The 21,987-nt window shown below is 30.6% G+C and overlaps 3 protein-coding genes across 12 annotated transcripts; 1 reads left to right on the top strand and 2 right to left on the bottom strand.

Annotated features, from left to right (window-relative positions):
• Nucleotides 1–245: 245 nt before the first annotated feature.
• Nucleotides 246–3,103, bottom strand: LOC107624326 (protein DEHYDRATION-INDUCED 19). 4 transcript variants are annotated; one of them, XM_088503663.1, is made up of 6 exons: nucleotides 2,829–3,103; nucleotides 2,621–2,760; nucleotides 2,208–2,285; nucleotides 1,732–2,012; nucleotides 544–1,641; nucleotides 246–471 (listed from the first exon to the last, which is right to left on the bottom strand). In XM_088503663.1, the coding sequence occupies exons 1-5, from the start codon at nucleotides 2,911–2,913 to the stop codon at nucleotides 1,524–1,526; spliced, it is 702 nt and encodes a 233-aa protein (XP_088359789.1). In that variant the 5' UTR covers nucleotides 2,914–3,103; the 3' UTR covers nucleotides 246–471; nucleotides 544–1,523. The 4 variants fall into 4 exon arrangements, with proteins under 4 accessions (XP_088359789.1, XP_088359794.1, XP_088359780.1 ...); XM_088503668.1 differs by having other exon boundaries at nucleotides 2,621–2,751; nucleotides 2,829–3,097; XM_088503654.1 differs by having other exon boundaries at nucleotides 544–2,012.
• Nucleotides 3,104–11,751: 8,648 nt separating this feature from the next.
• LOC107624446 (uncharacterized protein At4g28440) lies at nucleotides 11,752–13,485 on the top strand. Its single transcript, XM_016326940.3, has 2 exons — nucleotides 11,752–12,120; nucleotides 12,985–13,485. Exons 1-2 carry the CDS (start codon nucleotides 11,871–11,873, stop codon nucleotides 13,173–13,175), a joined length of 441 nt encoding a protein of 146 aa, XP_016182426.1. The 5' UTR covers nucleotides 11,752–11,870; the 3' UTR covers nucleotides 13,176–13,485.
• A 1,118-nt stretch (nucleotides 13,486–14,603) lies between these two features.
• Nucleotides 14,604–17,392, bottom strand: LOC107624286 (protein NUCLEAR FUSION DEFECTIVE 6, mitochondrial). 7 transcript variants are annotated; one of them, XM_088503633.1, is made up of 5 exons: nucleotides 17,171–17,392; nucleotides 16,927–17,048; nucleotides 15,418–15,487; nucleotides 15,054–15,100; nucleotides 14,604–14,877 (listed from the first exon to the last, which is right to left on the bottom strand). In XM_088503633.1, exons 1-3 carry the CDS (start codon nucleotides 17,320–17,322, stop codon nucleotides 15,468–15,470), a joined length of 294 nt encoding a protein of 97 aa, XP_088359759.1. In that variant the 5' UTR covers nucleotides 17,323–17,392; the 3' UTR covers nucleotides 14,604–14,877; nucleotides 15,054–15,100; nucleotides 15,418–15,467. The 7 variants fall into 7 exon arrangements, with proteins under 7 accessions (XP_088359759.1, XP_088359767.1, XP_016182262.1 ...); XM_088503641.1 differs by lacking the exon at nucleotides 15,054–15,100; XM_016326776.2 differs by lacking the exon at nucleotides 15,418–15,487.
• Between the last annotated feature and the right edge of the window lie 4,595 nt (nucleotides 17,393–21,987).

Below are 21,987 nucleotides of genomic sequence, written 5' to 3'. Positions count from 1 at the left end.
AATTAAACGGTTCCACATTTGAGAATAACACTCCGTAAACCCACATTTTAAAAAAATACCGTTGCTACTCCAATATCAAAAACAAAATCTGGACCAAATATTCTTATTGCTTTTATGTACAAATCATTAATCATATAACAGATTTAGACATCCATGTGTGAAATATCAAGAGTTATGATATTGTTCATAATAAGAAGTGGATCTCACGCATACCAAATTCACCTAATATTCAATTAAACCACTTTTTGTTCTTGTTCTTGTTCTTTTTACCTTTTAGAATTTTGTTTAAACGAGCGTAACAAGTTTTGAGGAATTGAACAAAGACTGAATAACGTTTAATGGTAACTACAAATTGAAGAAACATATTTATGTATGTACAAAGCGTAAAGACATTTGCAAGTGGTTGCACATGGAATTAACTTTGCTGAGTTGTTGTCTTCAAAAATCTACCACCCTACATACCCCAAGAAACTGCAAACGAAGATGAAACAGAGAACAATCAACATGTATGCAATAGAGAGAGAATTGGAAAGGAAAGGGTACCTGAGAGATCTGAGAGCAAGGTGTTGAGTGAGAGCATGGAAGAAGAAATTGGCACCATGAAGGAACACCACGATTCCTGTGCACCCCAACACGAATAGCTCCACCATCATCTACTTTCTTCAATGAACCACAAAACTCATCACTAACCACACTTATATATTTTGGATTATTGGTAGTATGTGTTGGAGGGTGGGGTCAAGTGTCAGTGGATGACTTGCATTGCAGGTTATATAATATATTCTTTAATGGAGAGAATGATTGTGCAACAGCCATATATATACATACATACAGATATGGCAAACACACAAAATAAATATATACAGTATACACCTAAGCTCAGAGGTTTGGACCAATCTCAATTATATTACCCCAATCATTTCAAGGAATAAAAATATCTGATATTCAAGTTTATAAGGAAGAATATTTATAGGTGCCTTCCATGTCATTGTTGCTATAAATACATAATATATTTAACAACCATCATTTTTCTAGAATATAATTATATTAAGGCGAATATTGAGTCCATTAAAAAAACAAATCATCAACAGTTTAAAAGTGATATTTTATTTTTTATTTGGTTGGAGGCGATCAACATTACTATGATTAAGAGAAATGATATTGCCAACTCATTTTGCAAGTAAAGCTAGTATCATAAAATACCAATCAATAGCCTCACAATGCTTTCAGATACCATGGATGTGTGTTGCACAACTGAAATAAATCATAAATAATAATTGAATCACTAATTTGATAATTTCCTTTTCTTTGCCTGATAGGGAACATGATACAACTTCAGCAAAAACTGACTTTCATAATTCAGCATTAGTAAATATAATCATATATCATCAAAGCTAAGCCAAAAGTGCCACTGCTTCAAAAATATGAATGAGGCCAACATTGAATAGGCACTGTATCCTAATGATGGATGCAAAATGCAATATAAGTTAGTTTGATTAATGATTAGTCTCTTTGATTTCATTTCATTGGTCTCCTAACAATGCTGAAAAGAACAAATCCTGCACAAAACCGGATCTCCCAGCAGCTTGTCTCATCCTTTTCTCTCTCTCTTCACTACTCAATGTCAATGAGGGATCAAAACTGCAAAACAAAGATTTATCAAGAGACAAATATGATTTTCTCCCAAGAACTTTGATTGTCTTCTTATCAGAAAAGGATAATGAAGAGCACCTTGATTTCCAGATATGTACAGGTGCCGGATTCGAAGAGGAATCTTCAACATGTGTTACCTCAGATTTACAAATTTCTTCTGCTTCCAAAGCAGGGAAATTAAAAATAAGTGAGGATAGTAAGGGATCAGTAATAGCATTAGTCACAGTACTAGTGCTGCTTGTTCGGTATCCACCACCAAGAAGCACCTGCAAATGAGCCTCGCGAAGATCTCGGCCCAAAAGAGACAATGCCTGACTGTTAGGAATGGCAACTCTTCTTAACCTTCGTCGTCGCTGTAAGTAATCCTCAGTTAAGGGAACCAATTACAAGTTAACATATATGCAGTTAACTTCATGTGAAGTTGATAGCTGGGATCCAATAGATAACAATTTAGTCAAACCTGTCAAATCATTTATCGACTCTCAATTATCAACTTTACATGAAGTTAACTGCATCCGAGTTTCTACCGCTCAGAATAACCACACAAAGGATATTTTGAACAAGTGCGCATGCTGGAGCGTTATGTGACTCAACATATCCCGCGCAACTTTAACTGAGCATATCGGACAAATCTGCATGATAAAACAATAAATCATGAGTCTATCACATGTTATAACTTATAACCATGTTTATGGATCACTTATAATAAATCCTCTTTGACAAACAAGTTCTAATACTCCATCCAATTTAAATAAACTAGGCAATTATATTTATATACATTATTGGCATTCTTTAATTTGTACCATAATAATAAGGATCTTGTGCTAGTTTAATCCAACCCCTCTTGTTTTGTTATGATTTTCAATTTACACAACAAAACACATCCATCAACAGAACCAGCATTGACTTCCATTATTATGCACATGTAGATAAAGGTTCCAATAAATTTCAGAAACAAGATCCATACCGTGACTTTGGATTCGCAGGAATGCTCGTCTTCGAGATGGGAACAAAGGGAAAGGATGTCGAGTTCCACATAGCAATAGGGGCATGGAAAATCAGGTCGAACCCCATCTTCCATATCAAAATCATCCACTCCTAAACGATCTAACAGTGCCCAAAGATTAATCTAAACAGAGGCAGGAAAATGTGAGAAGAGAGAAAGAGATACGAACCAAAGTGGGAAGGTTGGTGATGGTGGTGAAGGGCATGGTGGCGTTTGGCGGCGGCGATACGCGAGGTCCAGAAATCAGAATCCATTTGTTGATTGAAGGATTGAATGTTAGAAAAAAAGGTGGTGACTTGAATTTGTTGTTATCTAAAAATGCTGAACAAGAGAGGTATGCTTCACCTTCACGAGAGAGAGAGAGATTTGTTGTCTCTATTCTTTTTGTGGCTTGCGACAACGTTGGATTTCATGGGAAATGTGTTGCCGCTGTTTCATGCCTTTACTTCACCTTGCAACAGTTACTTATAAGCTTAATTTTAGTGTTTTTTTTAATGATTAAACATCACGTTTCACTAAAATTAGTTTCCAAATAACTACAGTATAAGAAAGTAAGGTGTAATGTTCAATATGCAAAAACGTAACAAATGTAATATCAAGAGACTTTAGAAAACGTGCATATGCCTTAAAAGTAGTTTTTTTGGGTGTCTATACGCCTTAAAAGTGTTGTGATAGGAATTGGACGTGATGCTCATTTTCTATATAAAGTTTACATTTTCAAAAAAAAATAAAATAAATAAAGGTTGACAATATCCCTTTCATAAGCTTATAAATAGGAGGTGAACCTCTGTAAATGTAACAGAACAAAAAAATACAATTCTCCCTTTCTTTTCATACACAAGCAAGTAATAATAAAATCACTTCTCTCTTTATGTTGCAATCAAATACTCTTCTCTTTATATTTCTACTACAATTCTTTCTCTTCTTTTATTTTATTAGAATTCTAAATTCTCTTTTCTATTACTCTTTACATATAATATTAATAGTAATATTAATCATCTTTATTATATTGAGATAGTAACAATAAACATATGCAATTCTCTCTCTTTTTATTTTTAATACTTCTTTCTATCTTTGTATATATATATATATATACATTACAACATGGGTTTTTTACTTAAATAAATTGTATGGGAGTCAAAATTACCTGATTCTCCTGAAACGGATTCTGCAACGTAAATCCCCTCTTGGTATTATTATATAAATCGTCCTAGGCTGCACAGGGTTACATAAAACGTGAATCATCTCAGTCTAGAACGATTAATGCATGAACATGTAAGGCAAATCAAACGTAAATCGTGGCAAGGTCTCCAGGGTTAGAAGAAGAGCATAAATCGTCCCAGGGTGGTAGATTTCATGTGTTAATGGGCTAACTCTCACTGGGCTGCCACGATTTATGCATTATTGGGACCCTCTTCAGCCTGGCACGATTTATGTGTTAGTTTGTAACACTAACTGGGTTGGGACGATTTATGCCCAAGTTAGTAACCCTAAGAACTCAAGGATTTAAAGATTTAGGATGCATGTAGTTTAGCATAAGACGTTAGAAATCAGGCTTTTTAGTAGCTTAGTTAACACTCTTACTATAGAGTGATGGTTGCATAATAGGGTACTCTTATCTATAATATTTTAATTTAAATTATATCTATTTAAATTTTAACTTAAAAAATAAAAATATACTTTTTATAATTTCAATTACTAATTTTATTGAGAAGATTAAATTAAATTAAAAAAATACTAACAAATTATAATAAAAAAGTACTAAATTTTAATACATAAATTTAAATTTTTTCTTTAAAAAAATGTCAAAAGGTGTTAAAAAATATTAATTTTGCATAATATAAATTTATGTTGTTTTAAGTAACATAAATTTAAGTTTTTATGAAATTTTTAGTATTCGTTGTTTATATAATTCTTTTAATCATTTTTATTAATGCATATTTTTTATAAAAATTTTTTTTGTCATTTTTTATTTGACTTCATATAAATTTTAATTATTTATTTATAATTTTAATTATTAATTCTATTAAAAAAATCAAACTAAATAAAAAAAAATACTAACAAATTATAATAAAAAATATGCATTAATAAAAATGATTAAAAGAATTATATAAACAACGAATACTAAAAATTTCATAAAAACTTAAATTTATGTTATTTAAAACAACATAAATTTATATTATGCAAAATTAATATTTTTTAACACCTTTTGACTTTTTTTAAAGAAAAAATTTAAATTTATGTATTAAAATTTAGTACTCTTTTATTATAATTTGTTAGTATTTTTTTAATTTAATTTAATCTTCTCAATAAAATCAGTAATTGAAATTATAAAAAATATATTTTTTATTTTTTAAGTTAAAATTTAAATAGATATAATTTAAATTAAAATATTATAGATAAGAGTACCCTATTATGCAACCATCACTCTATAGTAAGAGTGTTAACTAAGCTATTAAAAAGCCTAATTTCTAACGTCTTATACTAAACTACATACACCCTAAATCATTAAATCCTTGAGTTCTTAGGGTTACTAACTTGGGCATAAATCGTCCCAGCCCAGTTAGTGTTACAAACTAACACATAAATCGTGCCAGGCTGAAGAGGGTCTCAATAATGCATAAATCGTGGCAGCCCAGTGAGAGTTAGCCCATTAACACGTGAAACCTACCACCCTGGGACGATTTATGCTCTTCTTCTAACCCTGGAGACCCTACCACGATTTACGTTTGATTTGCCTTACATGTTCATGCATTAATCGTCCTAGACTGAGATGATTCACGTTTTATGTAACCCTGTGCAGCCTAGGACGATTTATATAATAATACCAAGAGGGGATTTACGTTGCAGAATCTGTTTCAGGGGAATCAGGTAATTTTGACTTTCATACAATTTATTTAAGTAAAAAACCCTTACAACATATAATATTATTATATATATATAAATTATTATTGAGCTAATTATTTTAATACTAGAGTCTTCTATTTATACAACTTTATTTTATATATATCTTTTATTTTACAACACGTTATCAGCACGAGACTCTGATCAAATTTTTAGGAAGACTCAGGTAACAAATTTTCATTATGTCGAAGCTCTCTCATCTTGAATTCAATGCTCTTGATATATCTGGAAACAATTATTTATCATGGATACTAGATGCTGAAATCCATCTTGATTCAATGGATCTTGGAGATACCATTAAAGCTGAAAATAATGCATCCCAGAAGGATAAAGCCAAAGCCATGATTTTTCTCCGTCGTCATCTTGACGAAGGATTGAAAAATGAATATCTTACATTAAAAGATCCTGCAGATCTTTGGAAAGACCTTGAAGAAAGGTATAATCATCAGAAAACGGTGATACTTCCTCAGGCCCGATATGAATGGACGCATTTGCGTTTACAAGATTTTAAATCTATAAATGAATATAATTCTGCAATGTTTCGAATCACCTCACGAATGAAATTGTGTGGGAAAAAAATAACTGATCATGATATGTTGGAGAAAACTTTCTCAACCTTCCATGCCTCGAATGTGCTCCTGCAGCAGCAATATCGAGAGAAAGGGTTTAAGAAATATTCTGAGTTAATTTCTTGCCTTCTTGTTGCCGAACGCAACAATGAGTTGTTATTGAAAAATCATGAAGCGCGCCCATCTGGCGCCGCCCCATTTCCTGAAGTAAATGCGGCAAATCGTTACCCCAGAAGAGGTAAATGGCAAGCTTTTAATAACAAAAAAAATTATGGAAGGAAAAAGAATTATGTTCAAAAGAGAGGATCTCACCAGAAGTGGGATAGAGAAAGAAATATCGGGCAGAGTAAATCAACAGAGGATAAGTGTTTTCGTTGTGGTGGAAAGGGCCATTGGTCTCGTACCTGTCGTACCCCAAGGTCGATCTTTACCAGGCATCTTTGAAAAAGAACGACAAAGGAAAGGAAACAAATTTTGTTTCAAATGATGCTGAGAACTCCACCACTCATTATGATGTATTTGATTTCTTTGAGGACCCTGAAGAAAATATTTGTCATTTGATCAATGATGGAATAGTTTAATATGTGGGATTGTGAAGTATATATGTAAATAAATAATGTAAAGAACTTATTGTTAAGTTTTATTTTCTATGTATTTAAGTTTCAAATGTGATGTACATAAATAATGAAATATTAATATGAATTTTGAAATTATTAAATGTGTCAAATTTTAAAATAAAATTTTAGTATATGACATTATTTTATGTACAGTGTTTCTTAGAAAAATAATTCTGATCAAGTATTCAATTTAACTGTGCATACTACTCATTTTATTATTATTTGTTTTTGAAGAGAATGGCAAGGATATGTAATGAAGATGTATGCCTTGCGGATAGTGCAAGTTCGCACACTATTCTCAAAAGTGATATATATTTTACCCATCTTGTGCCAAAAAAGGAATATGTTAATACTATTATTGGCTCAGGCAATGTGATAGAAGGCTCCGGAAGAGCTATAATTTTGTTTCCTGGAGGAACAAAATTTATAATAAATAATGCACTATTATCTACCAAGTCTCTGAGGAACTTGTTGAGTTTCAAAGATATTCGCCGAAATGGATATCATGTTGAGACGATGAATGAGGGAAATCATGAGTATTTATATATCACAACTCATGATTCAAATAAGAAAGTTATATTAGAAAAATTACCCTCACTTTCATCTGGGTTGTATTATACCAAGATTAGTGCAATTGAATCACATGCCACTGTAAACCAGAAGTTTATTAGCTCAAATGAATTCATAACTTGGCACGACCGATTGGGTCATCCGGGAACAACCATGATGAGAAGAATTATTGAAAACTCTCATGGACATTCACTAAAGAATCAGAAGATTCTTAAAACTAGTGAATTTTGTTGTGCTGCATGTTCTCGAGGGAAGTTAATTTTAAGGCCATCACCAGTAAAGATTGGATTTGAGTCCCCTGAATTCCTGGAAAGGATTCAAGGTGATATATGTGGACCTATTCATCCACCATGTGGATCTTTTAGATATTTTATGGTCCTAATAGACGCATCTTCGAGATGGTCATATGTGTGCTTATTATCTTCTCGCAACCTGGCGTTTGCGAGATTATTGGCTCAAATTATTTGATTAAAAGCACAATTTCCAGAAAATCCAATCAAAGCAATTCGTCTTGATAATGCTGGTGAATTTACTTCCCAAGCTTTTGATGCTTATTGTATGGCTAATGGAATAAGTGTTGAACATCCAGTAGCTTATGTTCACACACAAAATGGGTTAGCAGAATCACTTATTAAGCGCCTCCAATTAATTGCTAGACCCTTGCTTATGAGAACAAATCTCCCAACCTCGGTTTGGGGGCATGCTATTTTACATGCCGCAGCACTTATTCGTTTGAGACCAACGAGTTATCATCAATTCTCTCCTATACAATTAGCTTTTGGCCAGCAGCCAAATGTTTCCCATTTAAGAATATTTGGGTGTGCGATATATGTTCCCATTGCACCACCTAATCGCACCAAAATGGGACCCCAAAGAAAATTGGGGATATATGTTGGATATGATTCTCCCTCTATAGTGAGGTATCTTGAGATACAAACTGGTGATGTGTTTAAAGCCCGGTTTGCGGATTGTCATTTTGATGAATCAAAATTTCCAACATTAGGGGGAGAGAATAAGCTTCCTGAAAAGGAACTTAATTGGAATGCATCATCGTTGATGCATTTAGATCCTCGATCAGGGCAATATGAACTAGAAGTTCAAAAGATTATACATTTGCAAAGAATAGCAAATGAATTGCCTGATGCATTTTCCGATACAAAGAGGATAACCAAATCTTACATACCAGCGGAAAATGCCTCAATTCGAATTAACGTCCCAGTAGGACAAGTAGCCACTGAAGCAAATTCACGCCAGAAGCGTGGCAGGGCGGAAAATGCCCCAATTCGAGTTGATGTCCCAGTAGGGCAAATAGCCACGGAAGCAAATACACGCCAGAAGCGTGGCAGGCCTGTCGGTTCCAAAGACAAAAATCCTCGAAAGAGAAAAGAGGTAAATAATATTCCTGTTGAAAAAGACATAGTAAAGACACCTGCAGTTGTCCAAAATTCTGATATAACGCCAGAAGACGTTCAGGTACCTGAAAATTGTGAAAATGACGAGATCTCGATAAATTATGTATTTACAGGAGAGAAATGGGACCGAAATAAGACAATTGTCAATGAAATATTTGCATATAATGTGGCATTAAATATCATGCATGAAAGTAAGGATATTGAGCCAAGATCAGTTGAAGAATGTCGACAAAGAAATGATTGGCCAAAATGGGAAGCAGCCATGAAGGCTGAATTAGACTCACTTGCAAAACGTGAAGTCTTTGGACCTGTAGTCCGTACACCTGAAGATGTAAAACTTGTTGGATATAAGTGGGTATTTGTGAGAAAACGAAATGAGAAAAATGAAGTTGTGCGCTATAAAGCCCGACTTGTGGCACAAGGTTTTTCACAAAGGCCCGGTATAGATTATGAAGAAACGTATTCCCTGTAGTGGATGCGATAACATTGCGTTATTTGGTCAGTCTATCTGCATATCATAAACTGCATATGCATTTAATGGATGTGGTAACAGCCTACTTATACGGCTCATTAGATCGAGATATCTATATGAAAGTCCCTGAAGGACTAAAGATATCTAAACCATCCAATGAATATTCGCAAGGGTTATACTCAGTCAAATTGCAAAGATCTTTATATGGTCTAAAGCAATCTGGACGAATGTGGTATAATCGTCTTACTGAGTATCTGGCCAAAAACGGATTCAAGAATGATGATATCTGTCCATGTGTTTTTATAAAGAAATCTGCATCTGGATTCGTTATAATTGCTGTGTACGTTGATGATTTAAATATCATTGAGACTCCTGAAGAGATTCCAACAATTATAAAAACTCTAAAAGAAGAGTTTGAGATGAAAGATCTTGGAAATACTAAATTTTGTCTCGGCCTGCAGATCGAGCATATAAAAAGTGGGATCTTTATTCATCAAACAACATACACAGAAAAGATCTTGAAAAGATTTTATATGGATAAGTTACATCCATTAAGTACCCCAATGATCGTAAGATATTTGGATGTGAAAAAGGATCAATTCCGTCCTAAAGAAGAAAATGAAGATATCCTTGGACCTGAAGTACCATATCTTAGTGCCATTGGAGCGCTAATGTATCTTGCTAATAATACGCGACCCGATATATCATTTGCTGTGAATTTACTAGCAAGATATAGTTCCTCTCCAACTAGAAGACATTGGAGTGGAATCAAACAAATCTTTCGATATCTTCATGGGACAGTTGATATGGGATTGTTTTATCCCTATGGATCCAAGTCACAACTAGTTGGCTATGCAGATGCCGGATACCTGTCTGATCACATAAAGGGAGGTCTCAAACAGGATACCTATTCACATATGGTGGTACAGCTATATCATGGAGGTCCACGAAACAGACGATAGCAGCAACCTCCTCTAATCATGCTGAAATACTGGCGATTCATGAAGCTAGTCGCGAGTGTTTTTGGCTGAGGAGTCTGATTCAATATATTCTGTCATCATGTGGACTGATTGATCATAAGATAGCTCCAACTGTCCTGTTTGAAGATAATACAGCATGCATTGCTCAACTTAAGGGTGGATACATCAAAGGTGATAGAACAAAGCATATTTCTCCCAAATTCTTCTTCACTCATGATCTTCAAAATCAAGGGACAATTGATGTCCAACAGATCCGTTCAAGTGACAATCTGACAGATTTATTTACAAAGTCACTCCCAAAATCCTCCTTTGAAAGATTGGTACATGAGATTGGGATGCGCCGATTTCGAGACGTTAAATGATGTCGGCAAGAGGGGGAGACTGTACTCTTTTTTCCTTGGTCAGGTTTTTTCCCATTGGGTTTTTCTTGACAAGGTTTTTAATGAGGCAGTCCCCATCACAAAGGATATTGTACTCTTTTTCCTTCACTAAGGTTTTTCCCATAGGGTTTTCTTTAGTAAGGCTTTAATGAGGCAATAATCCTAAATGGTCATCCAAGGGGGAGTGTTGTGATAGGAATGGGACGTGGATGCCCATTTCCTATATAAAGTTTACATTCTCAAAAGAGAATGAAATAAATGAAGGTTGACAATATCCCTTTCATAAGCTTATAAATAGGAGGTGAATCTCTGTGAATGTAACAGAACAAAAAAATACCATTCTCCCTTTCTTTTCATACACAAGCAAGTAATAATAAAATCAATTCTTTCTTTATGTTGCAATCAAATACTTTTCTCTTTATATTTCTACTACAATTCTTTCTCTTCTTTTATTTTATTAGTATTCTAAATTCTCTTTTCTATTACTCTTTACATATAATATTAATAGCAATATTAATCATCTTTATTATATTGAGATAGTAACAATAAACATATGCAATTCTCTCTCTCTCTTTATTTTTAATACTTCTTTCTATCTTTGTATATATATATATATATATACATTACAACATATAATATTATTATATATATATAAATTATTATTGAACTAATTATTTTAATACTAGAATCTTTTATTTATACAACTTTATTTTATATATATATTTTATTTTACAACAAAAAATAATTAATTCAACTAATTGTTGCTTTTTTTTTTCTATTACTCAATATATTTATCCAATTACTTAGGAATTGGTTCTCTTTTTCTATTATTCAATATGGTGGAAACTCATGTGCAGTTGACTTTCACATGAAGTTAATACTTAAGTACTGTTAGATGATTTGACTGATTTGAATAAATTTTCATTTAACAGCTCTTAGATATCAAATTATTATACTTTATATAAGATTACTTGCACTTAAATTTCTACCAATATAGAATTATATGTTATATTAAATCAGCTCACTTATCTTAAAATTTAAATTTTATTTATGTATATTGATATCTCCGAACTATTGAGTTAAAGATTTAGCAAGTTAGCATGAAGATTGACGAATGGAAAGACTTACAGATAAGTCACGCGACATTTGAGGATTGGTTGAGAAACGACGTGTCACTTAAAAAGTCATTAATACAAAGAAGTGCAATGGACGCCTTTGTAAATGATCCATTAACTTGGGAGCTAAGGAGCAGACACAGATAGGGCTTGCTTTTTTATCATTGATCGATCCTTCAGAATCTGAAATCAATGGAAGAAGGAAGTGACAGCAGCAAACACAACAACAAGAAGCCAACCAAGAGAAAACCAGTGTTCACCAAAGTGGATCAGCTCAAACCTGGTACCACCGGTCACACCTTGGTCGCTAATGTTTTATCTTCAAACACTGTTCTCCACAAAGGAAGACCCACCCCTCCCTCTCTTCGCCCCACTCTCATCGCCGAGTGCCTCATCGGCGACGAAACCGGCACCATCATCTTCACCGCTCGCAACCAACAAGGTCTTCATTTCACTACCCCCACCCGTCTTTGTCCTCCTTTTTCTTCACTTTAATTCAATTTCGGATCTTTTTTACTTCCCTGTTTTTAAAAATAGAAACTTTCTATCTGGGCAGTGTTTTATCTCTATGATTTTTACAGTTTCTACTTTGGAAATGGGATCTGCATTGTATTTGTACCGTGTTATGGGAGACTGCATTTGGGACCTTGGAATCAATCTGCTTAGAAATTAGATCACAATCCATTTAGTCCCTGAGAAATCAAAATGGCTTACATAGTCTTTGATAATTGAAAATGTTATTCATATGAGCCCATTCATGAGTCCCTATAAAAGCACTAACGTCTCCAATTTTATTAATTTCCAGGGGCTTAACTGAGCATTTTTATTCCTTTAGTTACTAATGTGTCTGTGGTTTCTATTTATGGATGAGTTACTCCTGGAAACTATATTGGTTTGGGTTTTGCCTTAATTGGATGAGTCATGACTCAATTTACCAGCCCTAGTATAACTTGTTCTACCCAAGGATGTGAACATTAAAGATGGTATCCTGATCAAACAGTTTCTGGGACTGTCTGATGATGCATGAGTGATGATACATATGATAACAAGTAATAAAAATGTGATGCACATGAACATCGTATAAAAAAATTTAATCTTCTTCACCCATTTCTCATTCTTTTCTTCATTCACAAAGAAATTCTAATTAGTAATTGGTTTTTGTTCTTTGCTGAGGCCATACTGCATATCTGTATAAGGATTTTACATTATGGAATGCCTTCTTATACATCATTATATTTCAGATATATGTCACTTGATGGGTAACATGGTTAAAATTTCTTATGTCCCGGTTGTTGTTTCTGTGCAGTTGACTTAATGAAGGCTGGAACCACCGTAATTCTTCGTAATGCAAAGATTGACATGTTCAAGGGTTCAATGAGGCTAGCTGTTGACAAATGGGGCCGGATCGAGGTAACTGAACCAGCGAAATTCACAGTGAAAGAAGATAACAACCTCTCTCTGGTTGAATATGAATTGGTGAATGTGGTTGAAGAATAATTCCCATAGAAGAATGCAAAAGAAAGCTATATGGTTTGATCTATGGTGCAATGGATACTGTGAAGGGTGAAACTTAACTGGTCATGGATGGATGGATTGGTATACTTTCTCACTTTAATTTGCCGGCATTTTCCTTTCAACACGCTTGACATCATTTAGGGTAAAAGTTCATGGCACTTGAACAATCTTGTGTGCCAAGCTATATATAGATTTGCTACTATCTCTATCAGCAACTGTATCCAATGAACTTAAAAGAGAAGTATCTTATCGTGTTAATATAATCATCGATATATCGAATTGGACTTGCGAACGATGTTTATGCTTCTATTAATCAGTTATGTTCCTGCCTCAACTAAGAACATAGTTATTCAAAACAAAACAAAAAAAATCTTCTATGAGGAGATTTGTAGAATAATAAAGTAAGGAGTTAATTCTTTGTTAAATTTATAATTTTTATGATATGTGAGTCTTGCAACTTTAATTCAAGGGTAATAATATTCTCATTTTAGACCAGCTTGATAAAATTTTTGGAGTTTAAATCAATCGGGTGAGGATCTCAGAAAAACAATTATATCAAGACATTTGGGATATACATAAGATGGAATCATTCTTCCTATAGGCTGCGTTTGTTTCTAAGAACAGGACATGATAAGATACTGCGTTTGTTTCTAAGAACAGGACATGATAAGATACTGAGAACAGAACAGAACAAGACACTGATGGACAGAGACACAAAATTTTGTATTCTTGTATTCTGTTTGGTGATAAACTAGAACAAATTATGAAAATTCAATTTATTCTCATTTTTTTCCATTCAAAAAATTTGAATGAAAAATATAACAATAAAAAATATAATTATGAAAAATTAACAAGAATAATAAAAGAAAAAATAAAAAATAAGTTGTGTCCCTTGTTAATATCTTCGTGTCCTTCCTGTCAGGATAGACACAAAATACACTAATTCAGTGTCTCTGGACACATTGTCTCTGTCCATGACTCCTCTGCCAAATACGATTTTGTGTCTCAATGTTCCTGTCTCAATGTCCTCCTCTGCCAAATACGATTTTGTGTCTCAGTATTCCTGTCTCATTGTCCTATCTATGTAAACAAACGCAGCCATATAGATGGTATTGTAGTGTTTTAACTATTGGACCATGCTAATATGATCCGAATCGGATAAACATAAACCTGGTAGAGGTAGAGTATATCTAAGAAGGGTAAATAGAAAAAACAAATATAGGACGTCAAGAACCACATTTCGCGTCTCGTGTAACGGAATAAGGTTGCGGCAGAAGGTAGGTTAAGCAAGATCACACTAGTGAAGGCCATTTTTATGGTTTTCTTATTTCATTAGTTTGCGTGTATATTAAGCAAACTTTGATGTGCTCCACGTTGTTCGGCGTTTCACTTGATTGGATTACGCTGGACTAGTTACCCAAGTCTGGGTAAGCCTTGCTTGTATTACAAGGTTGGAAAATAAATTATTGTAAATTGCACTTAGAAAGTGTTTCAACAATGTTGAAATAGAATAATAATAATCATACCTAAGTCATGATACCAGCTCTGGATGCTTTACAGTTTTAAGTCTTGGGTGTTCTCACAATCAACCAGAAGAAAATCCTCTAAGCATGTCTAACAATGTAAACTGAAATCCATGCAATGTACGAGCAATGCACCGCATCCAAACACAACAATCATCCATCTAGAATTGAAAAACAAAAGAACTTAAGAAATTTAAATATATTTGCTTTCATAGTCAATCACAACCAGAAAGGTCAATATGATCCATAATCCAAGTTTTACAAAATCATTTATATCCAAAACATAAACCTATGGATTAAGGCAAAGCACAGTAAATGGAAAATGAAGAAACATTACACGTCAAGGTCCCCAAGCCTAAAGCCCAACAGCAAATGATCACGACCCTAAACAAGAAAACAGCCAGGTCAAAATGAAAAGTTGCAAAAGAAGAAAGAAAAATCTACTTCCACCAATCTGTTAATGCAAAAAGTACGAATTGAATGTTGTATCTATTATTATTTCTATTCAGTTAGAAAGGGAAGTAAAATAGAGGAAGTAAAATCACAAACATCGGGTTTATAACACATTATTCAATTATGTCATCTGGGATCTTGCTTAAGATAATTTTAAAACTGCAATATCATAATGAATAAACTATGGTTTTAGACAAACGGGAATAAAAATGAATTCCAAATCTGAAAAAAAAAAAAAGTTTGACCACCTTTTCTAGTTGCATCTACATTTAACTTTGCTCGAACCCTCTGTCAATCATCATACATCATCATTGCAATCTGAGTGAATACAATCAATCAGTGTGATTTTTGTAGAATTATCTCTAGTGAATGTTGATTCATAATGGAGGTGAAGTTTAAATCAGATTCTATGCCATAGATCTCTTTGCATGATCACACAATATCACCAATGAATTTAGCACATAATATCAAAAGCCTAACAATTAACACATCAGCAGCCAGAAAAAAAATTGAAAGGAATTATATTATTTTGTGTAAATAATCCATTTAGTGACAAACTAAAATCAGAACGAAAATGAAACAGAGTGCACTAAATAAGTAAATACAATAAACCATAATAACTTTTCCAAGACAGATAGAGAGGGTGGGAGATGCTCAATAAATCAAAATGAAGCTCCTTTGTTACTGCTTACAAGAATTTGCTCCAGACCAATTATAATTCAGGGAAACTACCACACAAACTGTTAAAGTTGTTCAATATATCATTCCACATTCAATTTAGAAATCTCATCCTCTCAAAAACCTATGGAAGACAAGTTCTCAATGCTTCGAAACCCAAAATTTGAAATAAATCCATGTGACACCATCTTTGATGCTTGATCTTCATCTAGTCTTCTCTTGCCCTACAAAGGGGAAAAAATGCACACCTTTACTTTGAGAGCAAGAGAGAGCCTATTTTTCCTTTAGAGAAATAGAAGAAATGTTTGAAAAGCAAAAATATTTGTTCGTATCCACCTACATTTTTCATCTTCAAAGGCTGATTCACACAAAAATTCTATCTTCGTATAAAAGGGGTACAAATAAGAAAAAACAAGAGAAGACGAAAGATTTTGTAACAAGTGAACATTTTTTTGTAAAAGAGATGTTTGCATTTTGTTTCTAAAAATTTTATATTTTAGCACACCATAAAGTTATTAGCTTATTCCAGATCCACTTTTTACTATTTCTGACAACATAGCAAAATCAAGGAGGTGAAGGTACTGTATTATAAGTTTATAACAAGCCTAACTTTTGAATTTTAACAGTATGTCACAAAATCAATTTTCAGGACAAGTAGCACTACTTATGCCACATTGGGATTTTAACAATGAGTACATATAATAGTCTTCAGCTTTGTAAAGCCAAAAAGCTTTTAGCCCCTACATTCTACAATGAAAATTTCTTCACCAAATGAAAGAGGAAACCACACTTTAAAAAACTCGATGATCCAGCCAGTATAGAGTTTGGTATGATTTAGGAAAGCATATCAAAATTCTGGGAGTTCAGCTTCACAGCAAGCATCATTCAACAACCCTTGACATGTCCAATAAAAATACAAATCCACAACCAACATTTGTATAATCAACAACCTCATATTTCAAAAAAAAAAAAGAAAGAAAAAGAATCATAGCTTGTGTAATGAAGAACTGAACAATACAATGAAACAAACAAACAGCCACAACATCAGCATCAAGAAGCGGAGAGCGTAGAGGGAATACCTTCAGGGGTCCAACCATAAGAGTGGCGAGATACAGAAAGCATGGAAGTGAGCAATGCCGAAGCAGTTGCAGTGTGGTAAGGAAGCATCGATTCCACGCAGCTACTCAACGCCACTGGCGACCTAAAAAGTAACCGTAATTCCACAAAATAATTAAACTAATTGTGTAAAGCAATCAGGATTAGGGTTTTGATGTAATTCAACATAAGGTGGGTGAGGTCTTGGAATCAATTGATTGGTGTTACCTGAAAATGCGGTTAGAGAGTGAGCTTTGCTTCGGGACACGAAACAGCGGTTCGGTGGGCCTTACTCTAGCTCCGGCAGCTAATCTCGCCGTCCCGGAAGTTCGAGAGGCGGCGGAGCGCAGAAATGACCTGGCGGCTGACGCGGCGGACATCGTGTTCTACAGAGGCTCTTTAGCATGAACGAGCTACGATGGGGTTTTGTTTTGTTTTCTGGGGTTTTTCTTTTTTTTTTTTTTTCTTTCGATGAGTTATAGGCTTGGGTTTTACTTGGGCCCAAATTTGTAAGAGCTATACTTTGTATGTAATGACTAATATGTACAAAGTGTAATAACGTTAAAATTATAATTTTAAGTTGTTTTATTAAAATTAATTTAAATTATAATAATTTAGTTAATAAAAAAGTAATATATTATATGTTTAAAATATTTTTAATTTATTATTAAGTATATCAATTTTAATATAGTTATTAATCATTTTTATTAATTTATTTTTTTAATAAATTAGATATATATACTTAATATCAAATTAATAATTTAGTAATACTTAAACTTATTAAAAAGTGTTATATGTTATTTTATTGTGAGATAAAAATATATAAAAATTAGTTCAAAATAAATAATAGTAAATTAGTAAAGAATTTGAATGCACAAATTTTTTTAATAAACAATAAATAATTTAAAAATTATTAAAAAATAACTCAATATTTTTTTTTATGCCGATAAAATATGTACCTAAAATAATATTATGATATTTAATATCCTCAAAATATAAATATGAAATAAGAATGTATTACCAATTAGTACATAAAATTTTTTAATCTTTTTAATTGATAGTAATAAATTTTAATAAGTTTGACTATGAGATTTAGAAAATATCTTTTCATTATAAGCTCTAAAAAATTTTTCTATATACCATATACGATTATTTTTCAAGTGTCTATGATCTTGCATCAGCATTTGTAAACCATCTTTACTCTTGATAACGCAACATATAAATACAATTGACTACTTATTTGGTTTAGGGTTGTTTGTGAGTTTGATTGTAACAGGTAGCAATTATTAAATTGATAGTTAAAGTTGACTCAAAAGCTCTTCTGTAAGTAATTACTAAGGGACCTGAAATAAAAAAGCACCCAAATAGCTTAGTTAAGTGCATAACATAGCCCAGTAGAACATATAGAATTATTTTTTATAATATCTATTTAGTTTAATTTTTTTATCATAGATTATAGTTATTTAAAATATTTATTTAATACATCATGTGTTAACACTAAAAGTATTTTCTAAAAAAGATTTATTTGTAAAAATATATATAATATGATTACAAATATAACATAAATAAATTAAATAAATAAAAGGTTAAACTAATATGCTTACCAATGCCTTTGTTAAAATTTTCAAATTGGAGAATAATTATGTATTCGGTTGCTTGGTGATTACGTAGATGTTTGAATAATTCGGTTGCAAATTAATCTCACAGTGTGCACCTTATTTTTTTCTCATTTCTAAATGAAAGCGAAAATGAATAGATATAAGTATAATGAAAAATATAAAAGAGTTTGAATAAAAAAAGATAATTGTTACAAAAAAATTTATTGTGAAATATTAAAATTTTATATATTGCAAATCATGAAGATTAACTACAATATACTGACTACTTATCTCTATTTTTGACCATGATATAAGTTTTTCTTTTTCCAGCAAGAGGAATAACATCTCTTTGAAAAAAAATGAATTAAATATACCAAATTAAAAACAAATGAATGAATAATATAAGAAATTATAACTTTATACGTGTATAAATTAAAGAGAATTTATCAATTTAATTTATATTAAATGATAAAAATAACAATATATTAATATAAAAATATACCTTTAAAAAATTAGAATAAAATTTTAAACATTTTAATAAATAAATTGTTAAAATTTTTGCTATCAATAAAATGATGCTATTAGACAATTTTTTTTGCAAAAATTAAAATTAAAAGGAAAACAGTTTTGTGTCGGTTAATATAAATTAACTACATACCAAATAAATGGAATCGTTCATTTATTTGTTTCAATATATTAGCATGAGCAAGAGCAAAAAAATTGAAATGATTATCAAGAATTTTACTATCATCGACTGTATTTACTATACGCATGACTCATTCTTAAAAGTTATTCTGCACACGTGTACAGTAGGAAGATATATTCCACTTGATTTCTCAATCACAAAATTTGAGAAGACATAAACCTTCTCCTCGATCAGTTCATTCTCAAACATCTTTGCCAAAACATTATTGATTGAACAATAATTTTATCACACTATAAAACAAATTAAATATAAAAGATATTAGCACTTGTAAAGCTATTAAATCGCACTGTTTTTTACTCATGTAAGGTTTACTTATCAAATAAACTTAAAATACGAACAAAAAATATTTATAAATTGGACCTAGCATCACTCGAAAGAATTATGAAAATAATTAACTAATCTTATCATTCATTAGAACTATTTCTATTTCTATGTAAGCCATCTTAATTTTGTCAAATTTGGATGGAATTTTTCATAATCTTATAATTCTTGCATTTATTTTTCATACTTTTCCATTATATAATCTACCATAGGTGATATTATTGATAGAATCGTAGTTGATAACCATTAGATATGAAAAACAAAAGAACAGAATAAAAATTATTTCTAAATTATGAATTCTCTAAATGATAAATATGAACAAAAATTTACTATCATTCATTATATATATACACACACGCTAATTATATACTCTAATATTTTTTTATGAAGATACTTGCTACCATTACATTAAAATTATGTCATTATATTTTATTTTAACCTTTGTATATGATTAATTTAATGCAAATACTTGCTCAGTATATATATATATATATATATATATATATATCCCATTTAACTCTTTCAAAAGAATATATTACTATTAATTGTAAATACAATTCGATATTGTATTTTATGGATGTAGTGTATTATAAACCATTGCGACAAAAAAAAATTGCACTGAAACATTAGACGAAAAAGATTAAGTTGAAATAAAAATAATCATCAAATTATCAAAAGAATAATATATATAATAGAATGCCTATTATATAAAAAATACCATAAAAAATTGTAATTTGTACCTTAAAAAGATCAACTTCATTAAAAAAAGAAGAATACATTTTGTTTTTATGAAGTAGTCAAAAAAGACTAACAAATTAAAAAAAAGAATGCTTTGACTCTTAGATCTAGACTCACGAATCGCAAAAAAAACACTATACATAACGTTTAATAGTACAAAAATAATTATATGAATTAATTATTGATATCAATATCAATTTACTACTATCAACATTAGTATCATATTTATGGCAATTAAAATTACAAATTTATGTTTTTTATTTTTAATTATTGATATTTTAATCTTTTTAAAAATATATTTTGTTTTTTAAAATATAACGTGTGTGTTGTTTAAATATTTTCTATTATTATTATTATTATTATTATTATTATTATTATTATTATTAATTGATATAATATCAATTTGTCACCATCAATATATGTATCAATTTATTATTAATTATGTTTGATTAAAAATAATAATTAAAAAATATTAATGAGTGACCATTAATATTATATAATTAATATAATAATTAGTATCAACGTTCGTGTGTATCAACTTGTATAATGATTGAGAATTAGAAAAAGTGAATAAGTAAAATTTTAATTATTTTTTTTAATTTTAAGTATTATTTACTATCTTATTGAAAAAGTATTATTTACTATCTTATATAATTAATATAATTAAAAAATTCTAATTATTTTTTTAATTTTAAGTATTATTTATTATCTTATTGAAAAAGTGAATAATAATAATCACTTATATAATTAAAATAGATCATCCTAATATATACATGATACTACATATATCAAGGATTATTATATGTGATAAATTATTTTTTTATTTTTTTTAAAGATAATTTATATGTAAATTAATTAATTTTTATAACATACATACTATCTATTGTATAATTTTTCTCCTCTTAATATGGATAAATTGATGAATTTAATATATAAAATATAATTTATATTATTTAACTTACGAAATAAGTAACTTGAGCCACTATTTAAGACAATAAATATAATAGTACAAATACCTACATATTTATTAGTATTAAAAAATATATAAATAATATAAACATGATATTTTTGGTAGAAAAACAATAATAAAGGTTATTAATTAAGTTAATTACATAATAAAAAATTATGAATAATTTTTTAAATAATAATAAAAAATTTATAAAAAAATTTAGACAATAAATTAATCCTCAATAAATTATATATTAGCTCTGTTAAAAAAATTAAATGATATATTAGATATTATTATTTGTGTACTAATATATATATATATATATATATATATATATATATATATATATTATCGATTATTAAGTTATAATTAATTTATAACTCAATTTTTGGTAATTAAAATTTAAATGATTGAAATTATTATATGCTGAATATTTTCCAGCTAACTAATTTTGTTTTTGTTATTAAAATTTTTAAAAAGGTGAGTTGTTAATCAATTCTGAATTCAAATTTAAATTTAAATTTGTGTAAGAAAATATTTTAAAATTTTTTTCACTAACTAGAATTAATTTTAAAATAAAAAATTATTTTGTACATCATATTATAAAATAATGTAGTCATTCATTTTTTTCTTTAATGGAAATTATTGTCAAATAAAATGATATAAAAATGGAGAAAAAAATATATTCCAATCTATGAATAATAATTCATTTTTCAATAGAATAAATTATATA

The sequence above is a fragment of the Arachis ipaensis genome, chromosome B10 (assembly GCF_059453495.1).
Source record: "Arachis ipaensis isolate K30076 ecotype BB chromosome B10, ASM5945349v1, whole genome shotgun sequence".
Classification (NCBI taxonomy): domain Eukaryota; kingdom Viridiplantae; phylum Streptophyta; class Magnoliopsida; order Fabales; family Fabaceae; genus Arachis; species Arachis ipaensis.
Note: the sequence above shows the minus strand (reverse complement) of the source record. Positions and strands in the feature narration are given on the sequence as shown.